The 27,523-nt window shown below is 47.1% G+C and overlaps 1 protein-coding gene across 1 annotated transcript; it reads right to left on the bottom strand.

Moving 5' to 3' along the window:
- Positions 1-240: 240 nt before the first annotated feature.
- Positions 241-22,614, bottom strand: LOC144943114 (protein FAM89A-like). The gene is made up of 3 exons (XM_078870305.1): positions 21,838-22,614; positions 16,019-16,352; positions 241-6,537 (listed from the first exon to the last, which is right to left on the bottom strand). The coding sequence occupies exons 2-3, from the start codon at positions 16,286-16,288 to the stop codon at positions 6,190-6,192; spliced, it is 618 nt and encodes a 205-aa protein (XP_078726431.1). The 5' UTR covers positions 16,289-16,352; positions 21,838-22,614; the 3' UTR covers positions 241-6,189.
- Between the last annotated feature and the right edge of the window lie 4,909 nt (positions 22,615-27,523).

The raw sequence follows: 27,523 nt of genomic DNA, 5'->3' as shown, positions 1-27,523 counted from the left end.
CATTTCTGTTTTTCTTGAGTAAGAGTTTCATTTTTATCACATTGGTATTTTAAATTAAATATGAAAATAAATTGTCACGCACAACGAGTCTGTGTGCAAAATGTCAGCTCGATTGGATCACGGGAAGTGGGTTAAAAAACGACCGAAAGATTTGCACGGTCGTAAGCGCGCAAGCAAGCAAGCAAGTGAACTTAATATAAAGGATTTAAAAAAGTGGACACTCAACTGTTCTTTCATCACTCATCTTTATTACCAAACTGTCAACAGGTTCCAGATCACATTGACCGCAGCAGACATTTACATTAAGCGTGTGCACTCTTCATGTTGGGATTAAATAAAATAAAAACACCGTGGTTCTCAGCAGTTAGGTTTCGGATATAAACGTTGCCGAACAGAATGTCGCCAAGAACACAAACAGGCTAAGCTGCACGTCCAATTCAGCACGACGCTTGCGCAAGGCGGCTTTGGATGAGCCTAACAGTAACAATGTGCCCACAAAAGAGCTAAACATGCGAGGTCAACTGAAATTTCCTAACATGCCCATTTTAAAACACTTGTCTCCATTTGCCACTTCGCAAAGGGTCCTTCGATGTACAAAAACCATCGCTGGGTATGGCAACTACTGGAAAGGCATCCTGGGCCACCGATTAAATATTTCAATGTCAGCAAACAACCTCCATTCGCCTTGAAACTGCATAATACTCATTACCAAAATGTATTTATTAAACAACACTTTTCGTGATACTGGGTTGGCAGAGGTGTATACGCACAACACATTCATCAATAACACCGGTGATGTTTTTGGCAATGGCCCGTTTTCTCTGCTATGAAAAAGGGCCATTACACAAAATATTACTGATAAAAAAAAACTTTTATGGTATTTTTTATAGATGGAAGTGTAGAGTTGTAATTGTTTATTGGCTCATATAGAACGGATTGTTTTCCACACTTCCAAACTTTACATTTTCCAATCTGTGTTCATGTCATTTTTGTAAACAGAAAATAACAATCGATTTTCTGGAATTCACCGAGTCAAGGACAAGAGGGCAAGAACCATTTGGCCAAAAAGTTGCCCCCCATAAAGGTAATGAACGCATGCAGCAGAACACTCAACCATTTAGCAAAAGCAGCACACGAAACATGACAAGTCAGACGGTCGATAACGATAAAAAGACAAACTAAAGTGCATACCTTTAATAAGAAGGCAGCTTTACCATCTTTAGGTGTTGTTTTAAGCCCGTGAAATAGTTTCTCTAAAATGCAGGGGAGCAATTTTAAACATCGGTCCACACGAGAAGCAGCTCACAATCATTAGGAACGGCGAGAAAATCCACACGATCAAGAGGGAAAGTTGTAGAAAACACGTGGGACCCTTCTGCAGTAATAGTCAAGCCATAACAGCGGTAATGTGCATGCATCCAAAGTGCATGGTGATCACACAGGGTGGTCCGTGTATCGATACCCCACTAAAATAAGGGAGGCATAAAAGAGGAAAGTATTTTAATTCAAAGCCTCGACATATATCCCGCCATTTTCAATACAGGTACAGCCGAGATTAACTCTCCCCTCTGTGATATAGAGCAATTGGTTTCATGAATAATCAATCGCCCAGTTCATACGATGGGTTGTTGAAAACCAGTGAGGTGTCTAAACGGCTCCGTCCGTGTGTATATTGAGCTATATGCCATCCACGCACGCGTCTCTTTGAAGTTAACGTTGCATTGAATGAAATATTCCAAAGAGATAGCAGACATACCCTGTCAACAACTCATGCCATCAATAACAAAATGCAGTCACAATGGGGAGAAGTCAACGGGCCAGGATGTATAAACCGACATAGTTTTGGCATGGCACTGTTTGCTGGTAAAACTTGAACAGTTTTTGATTATGGTTGAAAACCATGAAAATAGCCCTGATGTTCAGACATGTAGTACTGTGTACACATATACACACACACAATCAAGGACCCACTGCACAGTATTGGTCACTCCTACCCATACATATATACAAATAGAAGTACTGTACCAAATTTCGACTTTCACTGCATTTGATCCAAAATATTATAAAATGCCCTGCATAAAGAAAAAACAAAATCACTCTCTTAGATTGTCACATTAAATCAGTCCACATCGACGTTGCTGCCAAACAGTCAAGGAATTGTTTTCTTTTTAAATTACAAAATTACAATACTGAAATTAATTTACAAAATGTACACCACACATACACACAACAAAATAATTGTTACAAAAATGTTCCACAGCGGTAAACAAAAGTGATGAGTTAACCAAGTCAGGGTGATTCATACCTAAGTCTCACGTTGCACAGAAAGTGCTGGAGCCGTTTCATTTCCCGACCAAATTTCCTTGGTGTATGTAAACCCCGGTAATTCCACAAGGTACCGTACTCTGGGGCTAGCAATGGTCTACTCGAAAATTACCTTGCAATCGACAACGCTTTACAAACCACGGATATTAAAAGAGCACCAGCGGACAGCCTCCAAATGTACGAGGCCGACGAGGGTACGTGCGCCTGATATATTTTGAGCGCGCATGCAGATATAATAAAAACAACAGTCACAATCACTGCAATGTACAATACGTTGAAACGAACGGGCTAGTTTATTAACCCCCCCCCCCCATACTCCTTACAAACGGGTACACCACGTGGCAGCACGAACAGGTCTGCCACAGAACGTCGAACGACAGGTTGCACGTGGTGGGGTAAAGTCTGGCCAGCGTGGAAGAGTAGGCCAAATACCCCCTGGAGGCGGCTCTCCAGAGCTCACTCAAGTGGAGGCCTTCCATCGGTGGGTGACATGAGCAAGAAATGACCTTCAGTTTTTTTTTTCAAGAAGGAAAGGAACAAGGCGATGGGTGATGGAACGCTTACAAGGGCCCCCAATGTGCGACTGGGCTTCAGAAAATAATGAGCAGGACTCGGATTGTTTGGCAGGTGATAAGCCTGGGAAAGCAGCGATTAAGGGACCCTTACGATTGAATCACAACGCTCCCCTGCCTTTACAAAACACCGCCCCCCCCCCCCCCCATGTACCATCAGCACCCCAACAATAACAAAGTGAGTTGAAGGTCAAACGTCGACCATCTCTATATTTTCACAGTGTAACTTATAGCTGGTGAATACTCTGTTATTAAATAAATAAACAAAATATATAATATGCAAGGACCTTTTCGATAATAGAGACACTGCGTATTGAGTCAGTGCAGTTTTTGCCTGCTTAGAGAGAGTATATGTTGCATAATCAAAGTCGAGGAATCCAGAGACGTACAATGGTTTTCAAATCGTGCCACACCACAAAAATGTGGAATGGAAGCTCCACTTGCAAAGAAGAGGCTGTACGTGATGGACTTTAAATATTTGAGTACAAAAGCTTTCCAGGACACGCACGGAGTTGAATTTGGTCCTTTGGCACTTCACCAAAATGTTACTTAACACCGAAACCCCACAAAAACGAAGAAATGTTCTCACCAAAATACGAATGATATGGCTTCACTGAAAGATCCGATTTGTTTTTGAACTGTGATGTTGTCATTAAAGCAAAGGCACGAGCCACGGTATCGCGATGTTGTTTGGCTTGTCTTGTAATGTCAGCCTCACTTGGCCGCTCTGATCTGTTGGTGTTGTCTTTCGTCCTGTGTACCTACCCGGCCAAGAAACCTCAACCCATTAATCAATAACACCGTGGTCTTCATAGGGAAAAGTAGAATGACTGGCTCATGTTTTTGAGCAATGGCCCTCTGCATAGAACACCACTTCTGTGACCTCTCTCCGTGCTTCGAAGGAGGGCCATTTCATGAAACGTCACCGATGATATACTTTATTTTTGTTATTGATGAGTATTTTGTTATTTATGCTTGTGCACCACTACCCAATAAGGCAGCATCAGCATCACCAAATGATTTGTCTACTTAATCAAGGTTGCATAAAGGACAGCCAGCAAAGCAAAAGAAGAGCTTCATAGCTCATCGGATTCCTCCAGTTTAAAGCAAGATTCAGATTTTTTAAAACAAACCACAAACTGGCACTTCCTTGCATGGCTGAAACAAAGAGTTACTGCCCCAATGCTGCTCATGGCATAAAACAGAGTGATGTGGATGCAGCACCACCTATAATAATAATATACAGCATACTAGGCCATGCCTTGGATCATGGTCACAATACTCCAGGTAATTACTTTCATCAACCTTATGTTGCCAAATTTTGAAAGTCCAAATGATTCATATTCTGGACTAAAAGGGTAAGAGAATGCCGATTAGTACAAAAACGGATCGTGTTATTTGTAGAAATATTACATATATTTGTCTCGGCGTGTTTACTGTAATACAACAGCATTATTGTGCTCAAACTATAAAAGAAAACATTTGCAAACATCCCCTTTGTTAACTTAAAACGTAGGGGTAGTTACTGTATGTCGTCATGCTGGAGGGTTAATGACGAGAAGTTTGGAATAAAATCACTGCGTGGCCGAAGCCAAGAACAAATATTGAGAACTGCATTGTTGTTAATACACCACGTGATACACCGTTGGTGAGGTCACGACATGGAAATGTGAACATTTGAATCGCAAGTGAATGTGCTACCCCAGGGGCCGGCAACCTACGGCTCTTTTAGAACTGCTTCGTGACGTTATTTAATAAGGACCACCTTCCAGTGTTCACATGCATTGCGACTCTTGAAATATTGAGTTATTTAGCGAATTCGAAAAAAATGGCTATACTTGTTATTTTGGTTGCCTACCCCTTTGTTACCCTCTTAGATATACATATTTGTTTATCTTGAATTTTACAAATGGAGATGTTTGTGTTGTAAAATATGGCCACTCTGCACTTGTGGCAGGTAAGTAATGAACTCTATTAGGCAATGTTCCGTCTCATCTTTTTGGGGTCTGATTTGAAGGAAATGCACATGATTACATGGTAAATCTGAGAAAATTACAAGATTTTAACATTGTTTCAGCCGTCTCCCTAACGCCTATCAAAACAGTATGTGCAAGAGCACACTTCTAGTTGAAGTTTTTTTTTTAAACACTTTATGTATGCATGGTGAACTTCTTTCGCACCGATCTACAGACTTTCCACCAATGTTGATGTATCCCTTTAAGTTATTCAACTGCATAGGTATTCGCGGATGCGAGGGATAGATCTCCGATGCGTATTCGGGTCGTAGTGCATGTTGTTCGGCACAATGTCCGACGCTTGGCTCCACATACTGGGAGCCTTTTTGGGAAATGATGAACCCAAGTAGCTCCCAGCACTCGCAGCAAACACGTCGGGCATCGTGCCCTAACAACACAATGCGGTACACGTATGTATGTTGAACTTCGTTTGCACCGTATGCAGCCAACCGTGCTGATTGAAGGTGCAGTACAAAACCGAAACCACTTCAGAGTCCTTTAATTTATTTGTTATTCATAAGCAGAATTAAAATATGTGGTGGCAATAATGTTCTCTACTGCGAAAAGTAAGGTCATGCATGGTGAGACCATTTATACTGCCTTTCCACAATCGATGGGCATGCATACCCAATGAAAACAGCAAGATTCTTGTCAGTAGACGAAGTTTATCACACCTTTAATCCTTCAAATGTCCTATCAATAACTCAACAGAGATATGTCGAGGATGACTCTCCATTGCCTGTTGTTTGTTTAAGCCAGCGCTTCCATTTTGATAATTATATTAAAATGTTACCAAAGTTTTAAGGCAAATGGCAAAGTTCGCCTGCTATGCTGTATAGACGAACGTAATCTCCAATCGCTTTGAGTCTCAACTCCGATGCCATTTCACACGAAGCTGAAACACAGCTCAGCGTACGATGTCCTTTACGACAAATGTCGATTATCTTTAATTTCGGGCATGCATAATCACGCGCGCACCAGCGATGCCCAAATCGAAAAGGTGTCTCCTTGCGACCGGAGTTTCACTGGGCACTCACCTGCCTCATAAATACAGCTTTCAAAACGAAGAGTTAATTAATTACAGCACGGCAATTTGTTTTAACGGTCTCCATGGTCTCCCTTGCATCTGGAACAACACGTGGAAGTCTCGCCGGGCCATCACAGTTTCACAACGTACGATCGAACGAACAAACGAAAATGAAACCAAGGCTGCTTTCCCCTTGGCCGGCGCATTAACAAAGCAGCGACGGGAAAATCGTTTTGGGCGACGGACGGCGTTAGATGGTCATGTGGAACGAGTCTGTGAGCCACGCCCCCCGGAGCCCCATCGCCGACGACGAGAATCCGGAGTGCGCAGCCGGCGACGAAGGAGGCGTCATCGCCGACGTCGCAGCGCCGGACGAGGAGGGGGACGGGCGGGAGAGGGAGCCGCGCGGCGACGGCCGGTCCAGCTCGAAGTCGTCGTCGAAGCAGCCATTCATGTCGAGCGAGGAGAGCGGCGCGTCGGGTGTGGAGGGCGGGCCGCACGGCCCCAGGTCCTGCACCAGCCCCTTGTACTCCTGGATGCCTTCGTGCAGCGACCACAGCTGGCACAGCAGGGACATGTCCAGCTGGCGCAGGCCCAGCTGTGCAGGGGGACACAGTCGGGACGGGGTTAATGGCTCACGGTCTCAGTGGAGTTTCACTAAAATACATTGATGTCAAATTGCCAATGCCTGTTAAACGAGGCGAGTAAGCGGACAACGCTTCCTTCAATTCAATAAAAGCATTTAGCACACATCCCATCAGCCAGCACGGCCTTATGGGAGTACAGAATGTTCAGCAGCATCGGTTTGAAACTGTGCTGGTGAACTTCCAGATGTATACAGCATAGGCAAATTCCTGTAGAGTACAGTCAAAATAATCATCAGCCATGATTCATCCACTGCTAGATTTGGTCTGCTTGAGTCGTCGCCATCTCTCGGTCTCATGTAAGTGTGTACTGTATGTTTAATTTATTTTGCACCATACGTAGCCAACCACACGAATCAAGAGGTGCGGGGGAAGGACAAGAAACTTAACACAAAAAGCAGTTCTAAACAAACTAGTTTTCAATCTAGGTGATTTAAAAGTTCATAGCTCCCAGCGGCTTCATAATATCGGAAGAAAGAACGTTCCAGACGGCCGCAGGAGCGCATCTGAAAGCGCGCGATGCATTGACCGTCTTTGTTTGATGGGCCAGCCAAAAGCTGCTGCTACGAGGAGCGGCCATCTGGAACGCTCTTCCTTCTGATATTAAGAAGCCACTGGAGCTATGCACTTTAAAATCATCTAGGTTGAAAACGAATTTCTTTAGAACTGCTTTTTGTGCTTAATTTGTGACAACAATCCGTTGAGCCTCTTCACAGGAGCGGATTTCAGCATGGAGAGGGTGCATGCTTGGATTTACACCGAGACAGGTCGAGGAAAACGAAGGACTGGAGAACGTGCACACGGAAGCGACATCATATGTTGGTTGTTAAGACAACTGCGTGGAAATGAGCAGAACACATCGCTAGAAGGGATGACGGACGGGCCAGTGGTTGAGACTAACAAGACGACGTCCATCACGGAGCACAGTACAAGCTATTCGGTTCCCGCTGCGGCAGTTTTGCAAAAGAAAAAACACGTGTTTGGGTGACCGTCCGACCCCCCACGAATGCCTCTCCACCCACACTGTGAAAACTCATTCCACTTCGGTGAGGACAATCCCCACATTAACTTCTGGAATTTAAATGTTTACAAAAAAAATTCCAACGACTCATTGCATCTCAATGAGTCCATCATACCCACTTCAATCTGACATGATCTGCCACTCAACCCTATCTGTAACAAGACGCTCTGTAGATGTACACAGCCCTCTTGCCAAGCCACTGCTGGATGATAGGCTCCCAACATGGGGGTTCCTTGAGGATATTTCACTAAACTTCAATAACTCCTGAGGAAGGACAGTCAGCCCGATTTCCACTCGGCAACATGAAATCTATTTTTAAAAATGTAATTAACATGTCATTTACTGTACATTATAGCAGCATGCTCCGCATTCCAATTTCTTCACTGACCCAGGAAATTCTTCCCGAGTTTCAGGCCTTTTTTTTTCGCGTGAGGTCACGCTTTGGTATACAGTATTTCAAATCAAACCGGGCGATTGAATTTCTTGCACGCAGCAGACGGGAGCTTCTGCTGAACAAAAAATACGAAATGCTCAACGACGTCATTGAGCATCGGTGCTGGGCCGCGCGCACGGGGAAAGTCTTCCGATTCGGTAACGGTCACGATGCTCTGCAAGTATCGTGATGCGGGGAAGACGGGAAACCTGCAGCGGGCATCGTTCGGTTTAAGCAAAGACTTTGAAACGCGACAGGGCGCAGTTTGGCAGGGCGCACCTCGAGGCCTCCGTACAGTTTAGCGTGCAGAGTGGCGCCCGTCGGGTGACACTTTCCATTTTGTTTATTACTTTATTATTACTTTTATTAATTTTATTATTTTTTTTACCTACGTGACTTTACCGAAAAAACCTAAGAGTATGAATCCTTGCAGTCACGAAAGCTTCAAATCTAGAACTTTCCATTTTGTTTCCCGAGAAAATTGCCAGAATTCAGAAAAGTGGAGGGAAAGCCATTTGAAGTCAAGAGAGGCCCTACATGTGTGTGTGTCATACATTAATCTCACTTCCACTCCTGCCTGCACTTGTCTGGTTTCTCTCAACCACCTTGACCCAGTACCGCTTAAAACGAAAACAACAATGATCTCGCCGATATGACGCTGTGCGTGACGTGCCTCGCGACTTATGAAGCGAAGTAAAATCCTCAATGTACCCCTAGGAATTTCTACCGAATCCTACAAATCCTCAGAATCCGGTATAAGTTACGCGCCGCCGTCTGTTCCCGGAGACAGACAAGGCGGCGTAATTGTGTTGGCACATGTTCCCATAAAGAGAGGAGTTTTGTAAACCCTGCTCTGCGTGGTGTGTGTATATCCGAAGAACTTTTTGCACAACTACTGTTTGCCGTAACAATTAAAACCGTAAGCTCGAGTGAATGCATTTAACTGTGGCGCGTTTGTAATCATCAAAAGTGCCGAAAATAAATACCGTATTTCATTACATTAATTCGACCGAGTTGTTGCATTAAGGGGCTACTTCACTGATTGAGGATGTACATTTCAGGTGCTTGAAAGATGTGCCGGTAATCGTGAGAGCAATGGTGAAGTGATTTTTTTTTTTAACTCGGGCACAGCATGTCAACCAATTAGTGCTGCCATTCAGAGAGGAATCATTTTGTCCACCTTTCTTCTTGACAAGGCAGAGACTGGCCCATAAAACACCACCGCGGGTTGCCACCTTGAGTGAGCGCGTGTGGTCTCTCATCATTGCCACCAGATGTCGGTACAAATCAATTCCTGCCACCTGAACACATATGCCGATTCCCAGGCTGTGCAGGTCAATTCCAGGAAAGTGGAAAACTCTTAAGAGGGTATTTATATCGTGGAATATTTTCGATTTTTCAAATGACGCAGTTTTTGTTTAACCTCTTCTTTCTACTCTTAGGTTTTTTCATTACTGTGCTTTATTTTATTTGTTTTTGTAATTTTGGTGGCCCGAGTTACAAATGAGGCTCATGGCTGGTTTCTTGAGATCTCTCTCACCTGGTTACACAAAATCAACTTGAAACTTGAGAGTGGATATTTGGACTGGTTCAGATTTCACTCACTAATAATATCAGGCAAAGCCGGGGAATCAAACTCAGGTCACTCGTTTCAGGACGCATTGCGCCAACCACCGCCACAGTATTTCAACAACAATATAATGAAAGGTTTTCATACGGTGCATATAATTTTAGCAAACAAGGCTATTACTCTACCCTGATAGCCATGGATGCTATTAATACCAGTTTGTTGGCTAATTGGGAAGGAAACAAGTTCATGGTCACAATAAATCGTAGGGAAAAAACGAATTTAAACACTAAACATTTACAGCCAGCCACCATCTCTGCATGGGCCCGCAAGCATATTCAATTGACTCCACACAAATTAGAGATGCTCACAACGTATGCTTTAAGCCAAATGAAATTAGCTAAATTGAGCACGCGTAGGGCCGTTCGACCATCTGTTATCGTCGGACATGGCCGTTCAGGCTCCAAGCAACAGATTCTATGACGGCATGCAGTATACACTGGTTAGCGTGTTGTGCTATGAACCTGCCAGCCTGATTTGATTACCAGACACGGCTAGCATCAGTGGCGAGCGATATCTGAAACGGTGCTGCCCTCTCACCTCCTTCACCGTTTCGCTACGACCATCGAGGTTAAGCATGGTCAAAAGGCCAAATGACCAAAATGTAACGGTGAGGCCAACATCCAGTGGTGGATTGAGAATGGCTGGAATGTATTTTTTTTTATCCTTCGCAACGCGACGTACGTTCTGCATCAATATCGCCGGGCAAAACCAAACAAATATTTCATTCCAAACAAGTTGACCTTGTTGCCCATACACAGCGGAAATGCCTCGGATATTCGAGCCGCATAAAACGAGTGAGATAAATGTACAATGCGATATGGTTTATTTGTTCATGGAAGATAGATAGGATGGGCAGAGGGAAGGAAGGAGGATGAGGTGGGGGGGGAAGGCCCGTCAGCCCGGAGGCTGGGTTACACGGGAAATTGCAGATTATGCCGAGTATAGCTCCTCACAGATTACAGCGGGCTTCCCCTTACCCACAAACTTGAATGTTTTTCAATTGAAATGTGCACAGTGTTCGCAGTAGCACATATTGGGTGGAAAATCCTTTATACCAGGGATGCAAACACGCATCATGCGTATGATGCGAGTAAAAATTAAGCATTTATTGTACATATCCGCAATATTATCCACAAATTTGCTCCAATTATAATCTGCAAAAAATTGCAGATAGTCGCAGATCAACAAGAGAATAGGGCGTGGCACGGATAACCGCGAGCAAAATTTGGCGACCCTGCAGCTCCCCCGGATAACAGGAGTTGCGGATAAGAGGAGTTGTACTGTAAATATATGTGCCCCTCTTCAGTGCCGCGCTGGCGGAGGCGACGCACCACGGGGTCACGTCCTGTAATTGAAACACGACCGCCGGCGAGCCAGACTCGCGCCCACACAGCCATGTCAGCGGCGATGGCTTCTTGCGGTTGCGGGCAGGGCAAGGGTGGTGGGGGGGTGAATGTTGTGAGATGGGGTAGGGACAGGACGTGAGTGGGGGGGTGGATCGCGTGATGTGGCAGCTGGGCACAGATGCGGGTCAGATAACAGGGCCAAACAAGAAAACCATTTACTGCATGTGTTTATAGTGCAAACAACTGGCAGCTACCACATGGCAGAGGAACCCAAGTTCCGCCACCGTTCCGGCTCTGCAGGAACAAGCTCACCCGGCAGCCAAGTTAGCCGGGCCCAGAAGAAACTCCTGCCAACCCAATGCCACATCTTTGCTGTGTATCCTGGATACAAATTCGAAACTAATAAAGTAATAAAATAACCCATTCATTCTCCGTTCCTCTCTCTCTCCTTCTAATAGACAAGTTGACTGTTAAGAAAGGAAAGCGGGCTTGGGTAGGGCAAGAGACGGAGGATGGGGTGGGCAGTCCAAGGAGGGAAACACATTTTAGCGGTCCTCCATCCGCAGAGATGGGAGCGTTGAGATCCGCTCGCGTGCATCGCAGGATCGTCGAGAGAAATCGACGGCTTGGGGAGCCCTCCGTGGAGGAGTGGATTGGTCACGGCTACCCAGTAAACATGGAACGCTGGGCCAACGATAGTCCAACGGTTCCAACTACATGCCAACGTGTGCTCAATGTTGCATGCTTATCAAGTACATGCCAACGTGTGCTCAATGTTGCATGCTTATCAAGTAACGATGATAAATTTAAACCAACATTTCTGCAGATCAGTAAACGGTACTGTTTGAAGTTGTACGTACATCTGTCAACTGAATGTCAATCAATTTGATCTGGCACATTCATTGTTTGGAAAACGACACCAAATAGGTGGTATCTTAAAAATAGCGATGTAACGATTCATTGAGTAGAATCAACAGCTATGGTCACGTTACAAACATTACAATTATGTCTACGAAGCAAACGTATGCTTTAGGAAAACTAGATGCAAAATTAATCGAATGTACCCTTGAGCTAATAAGAACGAGAGAACACACGAGACGTGACGTTACAGATGGACACTATGAGGCATGCAGTACTAATGGTAAATACGGCACAAACAATACCAATAAAAAATTTTTTTTGTAAAGTTTAATTAAAGCTCGACTCCAAATCAAGATATTTAAGGTTCAGCTTGTGCGATTTCTGTCCAAACTTCTATCAACGCAGTTTGAAATTCACTCGTACGCGGCTGGGCGGTCGTACGTCGGACACCACTGTGTGTGTACTGCGTGCGCCACGCTGACTCGCCCCGACTGGACATCTGTGAAAAAAAAGCTTTGTAGCTCATCGGATTCCTCCTGCAGTCCAAATAAAGATTGCGATTCTGGCGGGCAGCCGTCTCGTGCGCCATTCTTGTTTAATCGCGTAAAGCGCGGGGAAACTGGTACCAGGGCATCGAATTATTGCACGCACAATTAAAATGCGCAAGCAAGCGTGTCTTGGTTTAATGCCTGCCAATAGTCCGAGACAGATGGAAACAGATGGAGATCAATCCACTTGCTCTTCTGTCCTCTCCTGGCGAGCCAGGGTATGGTGACATCGACGGCCAAAGGGGAGTTGTGGCATGACATTTGTGCGATCCGCCAAACTCTCGCTGCCACGGTGCCGGGCTATGGGCACGCTGCGCCGCCTACGACAAGCCAACGAAATAAAAACGAAGCCACTGTGCCGGCGGAGGACGGGGACACTGTACGCGTTGGGGAGAGATTTCCCTAAAACCGACACCCCCCCCCCTCCTAGCCACGAATTGGCGTTGTGAAACCGACACACGAAGACGTCGACACGACCGACGGCGTTCACAGCCTATTGGACGTGGGACTTTTCTGCCTTATGAAACCATTACCATTCACACCACCGCCACCAAATGACCTCTGACGTTTTTTTTACTCACGAAATGACGAGGGCTGCGCACTTACAGCCAAGACTGCAGCGCCACGACACCCACATTACCAGCGGAAGAATTTAAAATAGACTACATTACTTTTTTATGCAACATATTTGCTAACGTGTCATCTATATTTAAGAGATATGATATTACATTGGAATATGTGAACGTAAATTAAGTCACCACTATTACTATCACCGCGTCCTTTATCGCCTCGGGAAAGCCTCGCTGAGCCTCAACTCTTTTTTCAGGAGGGCATTGCTAAATTCTGGATAAAGCTACATATCGATGTTGACATAAAAGGACATGGAAGATGAAAACAAACAACAGTTATTGCACACTATGGCACGAAACAGCGGTGCTTATTTCAAGTAAAAAAATGCGTCATTATATTTCTAAACTTTATTGCCTCCCTTGTGAAATAGTCTGATCTCATTGGGCTCTTGCATGGTGACAGCCTTTGTGCATGTGCGTAGGGTCCGCTTGCGTACGCCTGTGTGTAGGTGAAGCGGTGGTGTAGTGGTTAACACACAGCACTGCCAACCCCCGTGACCCGAGTTCTTTCCCCGCTCACGACGAACATCGGTGGGAAACATGGGAACAGAATGCTGGGCTTTCCCTCACGCAACTCGGCCTTGAACGAGTGCCTGGACCGGTGCGTAAAGATCAGCGGTGCGAGCCACGCCACCGCTTCTTGAACCGTGCCGTCGTTCATTCGGTCCTCGCCGACAGCACTTGCCCCAACAATGTGCCGAGGCCACGGCAGGAGATCTTTGTCTGTAACACCTCCGCCTCCGCGTGGGAACGGGCAGAGTGCTATTATCTTCGCAGTCTCTTATATCGCGCAGAGTGACGACAAAAAGAAATCTAGCGCTGGCCAAAGTTAACCAGACATTGCCAACGCAAGCAAAAGCCCCCACCCCCCCCGCCCCCACACATTTCTACAGGTGTCACGGTTTTTTCTCTCCAAACAATGAATTGAAGACGATGTACACCACCATCACTACACCAGTGTCAATGCGTCCGAGGCAGACAAAGCGTTTACAGGTGCATGCGCGCACGCGCGCGCTTCCTCGGGCGCTCCGTCTGGGTCTTGTTCCCCGCCGTGCGCACCGCCGCGAGTCGAAGGAGACCGTTTGTAAATCACCGACGATCTCTAGGACGCTGCTGCGGCGGCTTTAAAAGGCGATTATTTCGAGACTATTCGAACACAGTCCCGTGGCGCATACGCGACAATGCGGTTATTGTTCGTGTGGAGAGGCCGATGTGGAAAGTGCGAATGTCCTCGAGCTGTCCCGGCTGTAACAAGAGGCTTGAATCCCGCACCCCCCCCCCCCCCGAGATACGCGATGCCATCTGTCACCTCCGGGTTTCCCGCAGCCCCCAACCGAACCCCCACCAACCACAGGCCAAGCAAAACCCATAAAGTGGCGTCTTCTTCGTCTTTTTCTTCTCGCGCAGTTCGTAAATCAAGTCGCCAAAACCACCGCCAACTTTTCAAACGGTACTGACAATAGGTTGGACGGACGACGGACGGGACAATTAAAAGTGTGTTTTGTTGTTTTTGTTTGGGGACAAATGAAAGGAACCGCAGAGAGAGAAAGTCCGAACAGAGAATGGGCTTGACGACATAAGAGACCGGTGCCAAAAAGATGTTGCACCCTACTTGAGCATATTTGGCGCTACAACAGAGAGGAAAGTGGACAAACAACAAAAGACTCAAACGTGCAGCGGTCACCCACTAACGGGGCTATCTGCCCCATGGATCGTGATCGTGACGGCGGTTGATGGCGATCCACACACGGGCGCACCATCCGCCAACCGGGATGATGAGGGGGGCTGTTTTGTTGCCGCGCTCGCTACTGTACATCCCCTAATCGGTTGACCCGCGCGGCAGCTGTTGGCCTCTCACGCCGAGCGCCCTGCAACGTCGGCGGCCTTCTGCCAATTGCGCTGCTGAATTATTCAGTCGCACGCTCGCACGCTCGACCGCGTACACGCGCACGCGACGGTCTCCGCAATTAAAGATCAGTACCTGCGTACAAACGGGAGGGCGATTTTATTACGCACAATGGCCAATACAACGATCTTACGTTGCGCGTTGGCGTGGCGCGTACGCACGTAAGAACGCGTTGGAGGCATTATAGCGATTGTCGGATTATTCTGAAAATCCTGGTCGTGTCAATTATATTTCCGATGATCCGAAATTGTGATGTCACCAAGAGTGACATCACTTTCATGGTGTCGCATCTGTGCCTTTCCAGCCAAAAGTGGCGTCACATGATGTCACTTTTTCCTAAATTAAAATTTAAAAATATAGTTTTTCTGTTGGATCTTTACGTCAAGATGTAAATGTCGGGGATGAACATGAAGTTATTACATTTAGTGCATAGAGAACAACAATTAACAGCATTTAATCAGTTTAAATACCAAAATATGAAAACATGCAATGAATCCGAAATTTGGCCTTAAAACCGCAGCAAGTCACATGACATCCGGTGACATCACTTTTGTTAGCACGGAGTCGCATTCCATTATCACGTAATGGGAATCATCCAAACGCCTGAAAGCCGAGTGAATGCATTATAAGGTCATCACGCTCATTACACACAAAGTGCTTGCCACAATCAACCACAATATTTTGATGATCTCGTCAAGGAGTATAAACCATCACGCGAACTCCGCTCATCCTCACAGCAGCAGCTTTTGGCTAACCATCGATCAAAGATGGTCACCGCAACCGCGCGCTTTAAGGTGTGCTTCAACGACGCCTGAAATGTTCTTCCTTCCGATATTAGGTAGCCACTGAAGCTACGCAATTTTAAATCATCTAGATTGAAGACTCATTTTGTTAGAAATCCTTTTTGTGCTTAGTTTGTTGCCTTCCCCCACGCCTCTGATTTGCACGGTTGGCTATGTACGGTGCAAAAGAAGTTCAACACGTACATACAAAGCAATCCAAACAAGTGCTGAACAAATCAAAAGGACGCGAAATCGGAAACCGATCCCCCGTGTACATACCATCTCCTTGCGGAGCAGAGCCAGCGCCAACTCCATGTTGCCGGGACGTCCGGCGAGCAGGCGAGAGTCTCCCGCGGTGCCGCCCCCGCCGCCACGCCGGGCCCGGCTCAGGTCGTCCTGGATCATGGAGCGCTTGGTGCACATGCGCTCGAGGTCACGCCACGAGCCCCCGCTCGAGTTGAGGAGGCCGCTGAGGCTCTTGGGCAGCGGGGGCAGCCCGTCGAGGCGGGCTGGCACCATCAGCTGCGGCCGGGTGCTGCGTCCGTTCATGGCGCCGCCCGGCCCTGCGGGTAGGGGCCCGCAATGCGCCCGAGTCTGCGCCCCCAGCACCACTCTGCAGGGGAGGGGGGGGGAGGATGCGGCGCGTTGTTTTTACACGTCGCGCAGAACGCTCGTGAGCGTCGTCGGCCACACGACGGGCCGGACGCAGCGCGCCTTGAGGCTCAAGCGAGCCTCTCCTCGGGATTGACCAGGTTGTACCGCGGGGGGATTTTTCTTTTGGTCCGACGTTTCGCTCCACCGGCTCGGAGCGTCTTCGCAGGCTGAAATGTCGGACATCGCGCCCAACAACAAGCGGTAACAACCCCAAAACGATATTCAAGAGCTCTAGCGCACAACCGCGGAAACCTCTGGAGGTATAGGGCGGTATTGTTATAGAAGTGACAAACGATTTGTGCACGTACATATACAGTCCTGTTGTCAACGTACTGCTGAATGAGGACTTCCCCACATCGTGTGGATCGTGGGAGTTATTTGACCATACTTCACTATACTGGTCAGTGTGAATTGGCAGAGTGCACAAACTTAGAAACACGGTACCGTACAACAATGTCATCTGCTGCACTGTCTTCTGGTGACAATGTCGTCCTGCAAAGGAGTGTGCTGTGGCAGAGAGGTGCAACATGTCCCTGGACGAAAAAATGTTGGATAACACTCATCACCTTTGGGGGTCCCGAACCAGAATTGGTAATTCCACGTGCACATGGCCAGAGATAATGTCCCAGTAAACATGGAACGTTCAGCCAACATTTGTCCAACCACATGCCATGGTTGACCCAACGTTGCACGTTTACTTGGACATCAACAAGCCTCGTGGCTGTTGTTACATATCAAATGGGAGCGATGGTTCACGCCTGTAATCCAGCACTTTGGAGGCAAGTGCTATTGGGTCTGAAGAGATTTTGTGAGAATACTAAGCCTGCTAGGCTCAGCGGTGGCCAGAAAGACATCGGTACAGTGGACCAGCCTAGGCGGAGCTTTGAGTGTTGGGATTACCACCCTATGTGCGTGTGGGGTTTCTCCAGGTACCCTTTGGTTTCCTACCAAATGCCAAATAACCTAATATGCAGGATCCTCCTGAGAAACGGCATATTGAGACTCAGGAGGCGCTGATCTGGATTAAAGGACATTTTTGCTCCGTAATTAATATAACTGGTCCGATTGGCTCACAAGTGACGACATCACATTTATCCCTCGATTTAAGAAGGAAACAGGAGGATTTCACCACAAATCTGGCTGTCGCCTGACGATGCTAGAAGTAATTACTGGCGAAACATCATACTCGAATTGTAAATGTTGTGGATTTACTCGCCAACACACCGGTGTGCTGTACTAGTGACGAATTGGCCTCGTTCTGTTTACGTGACAAACCTTACCAGTTGGCTGTTGTGTGGTGGCGGGTTTAACGACACATTCATATTTACGCGATCCAACTCAAAAACCTCTATTATGGGTGACTGATTTGCCAAGGCAGAAATATACAATCCATATGCTGGATGTCAATGAAGGTAAATTTCATTGCCGTATTGATTGGTAAATGTCTGTATGATGTAATTAAAAATACAGAACTGTATATGCAAAAAAACTGTTACAGCAAATGATCGGTAAGTCGCGTGTGATGAGATAAAGTGTTACCCACGCTTCATCCAAGACTTCTGGCCAGTGCGGACGTGTAGGCAAACATACCACGCTAAGAATCTTGATTTAGTTTGGAGGAATTCGACGAGCTTCAAAACTCTTGTTCGCAGATGTCCAGGGATTCTCCCGAGTCTGGATAGTCACTGTCCGATGGACTAGGAACATTTGTTTTATTTTGTGCTGAGCAACTCCAGGGCTCAAAAGTGCATTTTACCCACGACAATAAACATCCAAGGACAATCTTTGCAGAGAGAGAGAGAGAAGGAAGGGGGTAGGAGAGAAAAAGTTGCGTGAGTAGAGAGGGGAGAGAGAGTGAGAGATATAGAGTGGAGTAAGAGAGATCGAGAGAGAGAGGGGGGGGGAGATAGTGAGAGATATAGAGTGGAGTAAGAGATAGGGGAGCGAGAGAGAGGGGGGGGAAGAATAAGAAGATATTTTAGATGAACGAAGCAAAGTGCCGACTACACCGAGCATCTTAAAGAGAAGAAAAAAAAAGAAAAAGACAAAAAAAAGAAAAGTGAGAGAGAGAAAGCCTCTCGAGTCTTGGGATGGTGGTAGAGGCGCAATGCATTATGCCCCATATGTACGCCGAATCCAACTGGCCGCATTCACCTGCAGTTTAACCACATTGCAAAGCTGACCCCCTTTGTGTTCACGTCCCTTTGTCTCCATTGTGCACAGCAGCTGTCTGCAGCCTGCAGCCAAATGCTCGTCGACTCTATACAGTTCGGCTTTATACCAGCAGCTATATCACAGTCGTCGCCTATGGACCACACACAACCACGCTCTCCTACCCCATGACCTTATATGACCATGCCATGCGGTGAACCCTATAACATTTGTACGAATGCACCGCGCGCGAGTAAATGGTAACGGCGCAGCCCTGCAATTGCTTGCTCACGATCACTGCTGGCGGAAGGGTCTCCACTACAGGGAGCTCTGAAGAGCCGCTCTCGAAGGTATTTGGCCTACTCTTCCACGCGCATGTAGACATCCTAATAAAGTGCCCAACCGGGTTACACGAATCGATGCTGTTACAATGTTGTATAACGGTGTAGGGGTGGAGCGGTGGTGCAGTGGTTAGCACACAACGGTAATTGGCGAGCGACATACGAAACGGTCCTGGGTCACCCCCTTCACCAATCCGCATCGCCCAGCGTGGTGAAGTATGGTGAAACCACTCCCATGAACATTACAGCATGGGGAGACCTTCATCCAGCAGAGGATTGACAAAGGTCTGCACATCATTATTGTTGTTACAACTACTGCGATACGACCGGAGCGCGTATGTTTTCCTATTCACATTTAATCGCATGGAACACGATACATCGGTAAAAACAGCCTCGGCTTATCTGACAGCCATGTAGTTATTAAGCAATATTTAAGTAACCGCTTTACTGTAATTTAATACCCTCCCTGGACTTACTTCCTTCCCCTCTACCTCCCTCGTCTCATGTAGCTCTATTCCCCTCTCTCTCTCTGCGTTCTGCTCCAGCAAACCAAGCCCTTGCGTCCGAGCCTCCAGGCAACCTCTGCTGAATGGGAGGTTGCCCCTTCTCTGCTGCTCTCTCTCGAAGACTGAAATTCCATCTCGCTGGTTGCCAGGGCTGTTGAGCCCCTCCCCAGTGTCCAATTCTGGCTGAAAATCATCATCATCATCTTCTTCTTCGCTTCCTTTGACTCTCCATCCGTGCTGCGTGCTTTCATTCAAACATCGAGTTATCACTAATTGCACTCATCGCACTTTCTCGTATCTCATCCCTTATTTATTGGCCTCCAAAATACAAAATATTATTTTTAAATCCCTCCGAGTCAAACTCCGTTAAGATTGGCGTCTGCTCATTTGCAGAGCATCAATTATGTCCATACACACATTTACACAAATTGTGAATTGTTTATTATTGTAATGAAATCGGGGGACGAATGTCCCCCCCTGCTTATAAACATCAATCTCCAAATAAACAGCAATGCTGGGACATTCTGCAACGTGAAAGCATTAAACTATAATAGAGTAGCACAGAGTAATGAATGCATTTGATCTCCGAAGCAGAGTAATGTGCACGTGAGCTGGCCAGGAATTGGACCATATATGGTGCTACAGCGGTGGATTGTTTAATTTATTGCCGTGTGGAACTTTTGAGCGTTACCCAACCATACGTGTGGGTCATCCCCAGGCTCTCTAGTTTCTTTCCACTTGACACTCATTCAAAGAATGTGCTCCATATCACAATGTGGCAGGACTCTCCTGGAAGAGTGTCTTGAGATTCAGGGAGGCTTTCTTTGCAAAAATAATGGACATTATTACAAGTGATATAATCAGCAATTACCCATCAAACTTATGGATGATGGCCACCGTAAGTATTTGCCATCCTGTGATGCCGCAATAACCGTCACGCCTGCAAGTAAGGAGCTGATATGATCGCTCCATCTCCAGGGTGGTGGTCCTCTTGGGCAGATTCCCTTCCTCTGGCTTCCATACCACCAATAGTCGTGTCCACGGGATATCATATCCACTCGCAACTCATGTGTCCTGCCCAAGATCGCTTACCTGTCTTAACAGTGAACAATGTCTCCAATTCGGCTGTGTTTTCTGACCCATGTGTTCGTCTGTCTGTGTCTCAGTGTAATTCCCAGTAAAAATAAATAAATCTCCATGCTTCTGTGCATGCTTTTCAGGGTTTGCTTCCTGCTGTCAAATTCTATGTTTCTGATCCATATGGCAAACGTTCGACTTGAAGCACACTTAGGTATATTGATTTTCATCACCACGTTCAATTTTGCAAATGCACTTCAGCCTGCTCTTCTTTGCATATTTAAAGTCATTATTTTCATCCTGGTCCACATTCAATAATTGCCCAAAGTATACATCATCAGTTTCGTTCCCCAGCAATATCCAGACATCAATGAATTACTTTTTGTCCAGCAGAAGAATTATTATGACTACTCAATCTCAACTCCATCAAAACAAGCTTCGGTTTAATAAAAAAAAATGCCCCGTGTTTGGGCATCTTTGCATCAGCTGGCACACACACAAACAGACAAAACAGGGCACTCTTCGGCTTGGACAGATGACAATCCATGAAAAGTGGTAAGAGAGGTTAAGGTGCAGCCCTGCAATTGCTAGCTCATGCCACTCATGGCAGAAGGAGCCTAATCTACCATGCTGGCCAGACGTATCAGAGAAGCCGTGGGAGTACAAAGACAAAGATCCACCGTATAGCCTTAAACAGAACTGTTGGGGCAAGTGCTGTTAGCGAGCACCTATGAAGGCCGGCACGGCACACGAGAGGGTGGGTGGGTGGCAAGCACCACGCCCATGGGAGTACCCACACTTCACCCCACCACACGCCACCTGCAGATAGACTCAATGAGGTGTACCCCATTAATACCGATTGAGATGTAGGGGCCGGGGGGATTTAAAACTCACTGCCCCCTTCCACCCGTAATTTACAGCTATTGTTGGGGGGCTGCGTCTTATAATCCGGTAGATGTGTGCGCCAACCAGATGTATCCACTCTCATTGACACACCGGGCACACGTTCGGAGTGAGACTTACTCTCTGCAGCGTCCAATAATCCCGTGATTCGTTATCCGCGAAACTGGTATTTCAAAGACAACCTCAATACTGTAACCACAGTAAATACGCAATCAGCCTCTTTCCCATTTATCTCTCTCTCTAAAAAAGCACGTTAGTATGTTTGTTTCACACACATCTCATCAGCCAGACGGCCTTTGGGTGTGGGTATTGCACACACACAATTTCAACAGCACCCATTCTGCGGAACCGGCTTCCACGTCTCGCGTCTCATCAGCAGTCAACCAAAGCCACCGCCGGCGAAACTCGAGTCGTGAGACGCACGTGTCGTGCGAGTGGCTCTGTGTGGCTCTGTGTGGGCTCTCACCGTCTCTCCCCGATGACGGTGGTCCTCGTGTCTCTCCTCGTCTCCTCCGTGTTTGCCTCCTTTTGTGTTGTTGTTGTTGTTGTCGTCCACGTGCGAGACGAGGACGGAACGGAGAGGGGCCGGCTCGCCACTCCACGCCACTGGCCAGTGACAATGATGCCGCTGCTGATGGTGCTGGTGGTCGTGATGGTGGTCGTGATGGTGCTGGTGGTCGTGATGGTGGTGGTGCTGATGGTGGTGGTGATGCTATCACTGCAACGCGCGTTCGCTACAAAGGGGCGTCTCGCGCTGCGTTGCTGCGGCGTGGGTTGTGGGAGCCGCTTGTGAATGTGGCCACGTCGTCGTCTTCTTGTTGATGATGTTGTTGTTGTTGTCGCCAAGTCAAACCCGGTTCGGAACCCCAACGACAGCCGATGGGCCCGAGGCTGGCGACTTCTTCGTGATGAGGAGTGTGCCGGGACAGACAGACAGCCAGAGAGAGAGACGGGGCGGGGTGGGGGAGATACGCGTACAGCAACTGAACACAAAGCTTTCGTCTTGCCCTATTCCCGCATTACAATCTAGCCCGAGCCGTCGGCTTCAGAGACATTAACGTGAACGCATGGCGTGCGCTGGTGATGATGATGGTGGTGACACATGGAGCATTGTAGGCACACAGCCGACTCCACCGCATCTAACGGTGGAAGTGTGAGACCCAGAGCACAGCCAATGCCTCTTCGTGTCTCTCTCTCTCCTCTCTCTCGCCCCGCAATAAGCACACTCCAGCTGCCAACTGCTGCCCGCGATTGGATGGAAGAGCCCAGCCCGGGACGCGACTGGAATCATTCCCGCCCACTTCCACGCGTGGAAGAGGAGGAGGAGCGAACGCCGTGGTAGAGAGACCAAAGGCCAGCCCCATCCATACATTTGCATGGGTTCCATTAGCCTCCATCGCACTCCACCCACCACCCCCTCCAACTCTTGTCTGGCTCATGAGAGGGAAGCGTGTGTGGGGTGGCTGACCCTGCCCGGTCGGTCGTTGGTCATGCAGGCATTGTGGTGGTGGTGGAGGAGGGGGGATTGGAATATTGGCTGCGTATGTGCAATGTTTAAAAAGACAGAGAGTGGTGATGCTGCTGCTGCTGCGTTGGCAGTGGTGCACAAGCACAAATCATTAACAAACAAAACAGAACCTCAACACATTCGTCTGTAGCGCTGCTTTAAAAGGCAAAATACAAGCTCTCTGGCCTCGCTGTGTGTTAGGAAGAAGGACCATGGCCCGAAACGTCGCCTATCGTACTTTCCCCCCCGTTTGATGCAGTGTTATTGGCGGATATCACGCGATATAGAGCTGTAGTCTACGATTAATTTCGTAATCGATTGCCTGACCGATTGTGATTTAAATTACTCACTTAATAGAATAATGGGATCCCCTATTTTCGAGCAAATTGGCCATTTAAAAATAAATTATATCCATTAAGTAGGATTAATTGTGATTTTAAGCTTTCGTGACTGCAGGAATCCATACTCTTTGGTTCTGTCGGTAAAGTCACGTAGGTAGAAAAAAAATAGATCACGACGTTTCGATCGCAACACAAGCAATCGTCATAAAGTGGGACAAATTCAGCAGTTTTTGTTTTGCTGTGGTTGTCCCACCTGATGACGATTGCTTGTGCTGCGATCGAAACGTCGTGATCTATTATTTTTTTCTACCTACGTGACTTTAGGATAAATTGTCTCCATAAATACGTATGTACGTTATATATTATTTTTTATAAAGTCCATCAGCCTGGTTGCTTTCCAGAGCAACATAATCAAGCAGAAAATTTGTTTGAGCAAGGAAACTCGATCAGTTTAGACCTGGGTCTCATCAGCAGAGCTGCCAAATTGCCAGATGATATTGGCAAGCGCACTCCATATACGAAGCTATGTATGAGCTGACCGTAACGCAGCGCTGAGTGTATCCACTGCTTGCTTGTTCAGTGCGGGGTGTTGAAAGCTGTGATAATAGACGTGGGAGCATAGAGTTGTAGAACATTGATAACATTTAGTTTTACTGCCCTCTGCTGTCCACTGCGTAACTTCAGAACTTTTGCGGCCTTGTGTACGAAGTGTTAAACCATTGCAGGTCGAGTGAAACAAACATTCCTCGTATTTTATTTTCAAGTTTCAGAATTTGTATGGATTTATAACTACGTTTGGTGGATCATGCAGGCATGGAGAAAGCCCTCTTACCTGCAGGACATAGAGTACAGCGAGTAGGTGTGTAGACTACATCTACACAGATAAAAATGTGATCGTCACCAAAAGTGAATATTGAAACTTGCCTTGGCTGGCCTGGCTAAGCATCAAGCTAATCTGCAGGAGATAGAGTGCAAAGTCGGAGTCTTGCCTATCTGTCAATGCATATTTTGGGGCGCCTTTATCTGACTTCCCAAGTGTAAAAACAAACTACTGTACTGCAATTGGCAAACATCCCACAATCAAGACACTCATGAACTTAATTTTGAAATTCGATTATGCTTGTCTGGGTAACATATACAATGCAATTATGGTTTAGTTGGGTTTTTTATCGTTAGAAAACCTAATTACATAAAGATTTGTATTTATTCGGCGCTTAAATGCCGTGGGCATATTCAAGCGCCTGACAAAGCACTAAACCTCAACAATACATCATCACGCACAACAAAGCTAAAACATAAATGAGAGAAACCCGAGGCTGTGAATCTCTGGGTTAGTCGAGTGAGCGACGTCACAGAAACAAGTGAAAAACTTCGCACACAACAGAGCACGACAACAACCAACAGCACCACCTGTGCCCACCAACCACCAACCCACACCACCTCCACCAGTCAGACACCCACTTAATTACCACCACCACCCGATCACCACCAACCACCAATCCACACCACCTCCACCAGTCAGACACCCCACTCAATCACCACCACCACCAACCACTCGATCACCACCAATCCATGTCATTTCCATCCGATTATCGCCAAACATCTCCACCACCCACTCTGGTATACCACCTCCACCATTCTAGATTTGAAGCTTTCGTGACTGCAAGGATTCATACTCTTAGGTTTTTTCGGTAAAGTCACGTAGGTAAAAATAAATAATAAAAGTTACATAATAGAAATCATAATTTTACTTCTATTATTATTTCTATTATTTCTACTTTTATTATTTATTTTTACTTACGTGACTTTACCGAAAAAATCTAAGAGTACACCTCCACCATACCAACAATCCACCCAATCACCACCACCACCCGACTATCCACCCCCTACCACTAACAGTGCCACCGTGGTGCCACAGCTGCAACGCGTTGGGAAAAGCCCCCAAGCCATGACATGCCAGGTGGGCTCAGCCCTCTACTAAATGCCCTTAAATCCAATAAATGCTCAAATTTATCTCGATCGTAATGGGATAAACAACAAAAATAATAATTGCCACCCAATTTACTTTAAATGGGCGTGCGACCGTTTTAACGTTACCCTTTGAACGCTTTTATTTCACTGCTCACTGCTGTTTGCCAACAATAGTGCCCGTGCCCAGGGCACGCGGGGTGTTGAACGGCAGCAGCTGCATTCCGTTCCCAACCCGTGCCGCCCGCTTTAAGCTCTGGCCCGTGTCCACGGCACTTAATTCCCTGCCCGATTCACAAACAACCCGGGACAACCATCTCTACATTCGCTCGTGTAAATAATTCAGTATTTATAGCTCAACTTTGCCTGCATTTAGCCTAACTTTGGACAAACACAAAACATTTATTGCATGCAACCACGATGTTTTATTTACGTGGAAAGATGGGCCATCATTAATGGGAGGCACAATTGAGATTAGCTCAACTGATGCGTACCTTCAAAATCTAACATTGGGAAAAATCGCAGTAAATTCCACCGCATTTTGCACTCGCTACTCTCCTCCTGCCGGATCGTCAACCTATTGCTGTCTGCCACCTTGGCCCTGACATCTGCGCCTTGAGTATGACGGTTACCACCTGTCCATGCTTGGCCCGTGACAGTCTGGCAATTGGCGTCTGCGTTCGCGCGGTAGGACTCTATTTGTGCCGAGATATGTTCCTGGTATTGTGTTGAAAGTTACTGCAGTGTGCTGACACGATAACAATGCCCTGGTTCGGTCTGTGGAAAAGGTGGCGATCCTATAGACTATCCCACCATCTGGTTCTTCGAACTTGCCCTTTTACTCTTAAATTCTGACTCCGTTCCACCCCTCCAATGGCTGTCTCGATAAGTACTGTAATGCAAATCTGCGTTGACAATTCGCTTGGAGGTGCATGGGGGGGGGGAGAAACGTGGCAGCGGGCGACGGTAGCAGGCCACCCCCATTCAAGCGGCCACAATGCTGAGATGTTTGCTCGGTGCTTTATGGATCTTTACCCCCCCCCCCTCCCTCACTGGGCCCTTTATGGCGGCTGAAGGGATCCCGTAAAACGGCCAACGGCTTCTTTCCGCTCGATTTGTCCCCAATGGTAGAACAAGAGACGTGTGCGGACACATCTGCGCCCGTCCGTGGGCATGAGCCGCACGTGTGGCAAAGTCAGACGGACTCGAACACGGTGGAACAAATCCAAAAGTTGTCATTGTGATGAACTCTTCTGAGAATCAAGTTACACGTGCCGTGTATATGATTCTGAGAAGGCTTGTCCGTAATAACAACAGCATCTGCACACACCATGGCAGTAGATGCGAATACCTGGTGCACAAATGGAATTTTTTAAACTCTCCAGTCGTGGTGTGCGTGGTCACCCAGAAGAGACCGTAGCGACGTGTAGCGACGCGATGCGCCGATCCACAAATACGAAGGAGGCATCACAGCGACGATGCACTCCTCCGCTGCTCCTGATGCGGCTTTCTGCCTGGAGCACCTGGACGTGACATTGCAGCTGTTGCTCCGCATCTACATCAGCCATACGAAAGAAGAAGAATGACTAGAGAGTTCGAAAACTCTATTTTTAGGAGGGTGCTGCCCAGGTCGGATATTTGGCCAACACCAGTAACACTCTTAGATTCAAGTGAAGGTTATCAGCATCACCAGCCATGGTCGATCCAACGCTGGATGAAGGGCTCACACATGCGGCCCGGCCACCTCTCACGATCCTGCGATGCTACAATGCGCGTAGGAAGGTCACGGTGCAGCTCTGCAATTCCTTGTTCTCGCGCCACGGCTGCTGCAGAGGGCCCCACTCGCGTTCCTAGCGAGTGGGTGCTTTGGCCTTCTCTTCCAACGCCCGCAAGACGCTCCCATGAGCACGGTTGGCTACGTACTGTGGGAAAGAAGTTCACCATACATCTCGGAAGAGGTGGGACCTCACACTTTGCCCCACCAACTCGCGACCTGCCGATCGACTAAGGGGCCGTTCATAAGAAATGTGACGTCACATCAAAATGCGCAATTTTAAATAAATATCGACAACACGTTCTACTTAATTAAATACACTTTTTAATACATGTTTTCTCCTACAACATCAGAGTGCAGCGCCACATTAAATAGTCACTACAATGACAATAGTTAAAAGCGATTTGAAGCATGTTTTATTTTTTTTTGGGGGGGGGGGCAGAGCTTTGTGACGTCATATTTGAGGGGGGTCTGACTTTTTGTGACGTCGTGTGACTAGGGGGGGGGGGGTCAAAAATCGTCAAAAATTGCGTGACGTCATTTATGGACGGCCCCTAACTGC

Source organism: Lampetra fluviatilis, chromosome 30, assembly GCF_964198595.1.
Source record: "Lampetra fluviatilis chromosome 30, kcLamFluv1.1, whole genome shotgun sequence".
Taxonomy (NCBI): domain Eukaryota; kingdom Metazoa; phylum Chordata; class Hyperoartia; order Petromyzontiformes; family Petromyzontidae; genus Lampetra; species Lampetra fluviatilis.
The sequence above is the reverse complement of the archived record's forward strand: the minus strand, read 5'-3'. Positions and strand labels throughout refer to the sequence as shown.

Excerpts from the sequence above, each read along its gene's own strand:
- LOC144943114 (XM_078870305.1), bottom strand. The coding sequence starts at position 16,288 with ATGAACGGACGCAGCACCCGGCCGCAGCTGATGGTGCCAGCCCGCCTC. Across the intron at positions 6,538-16,018 it reads CTCTGCTCCGCAAGGAGATG|CTGGGCCTGCGCCAGCTGGA; the intron begins GTATGTACACGG and ends CCCCCTGCACAG.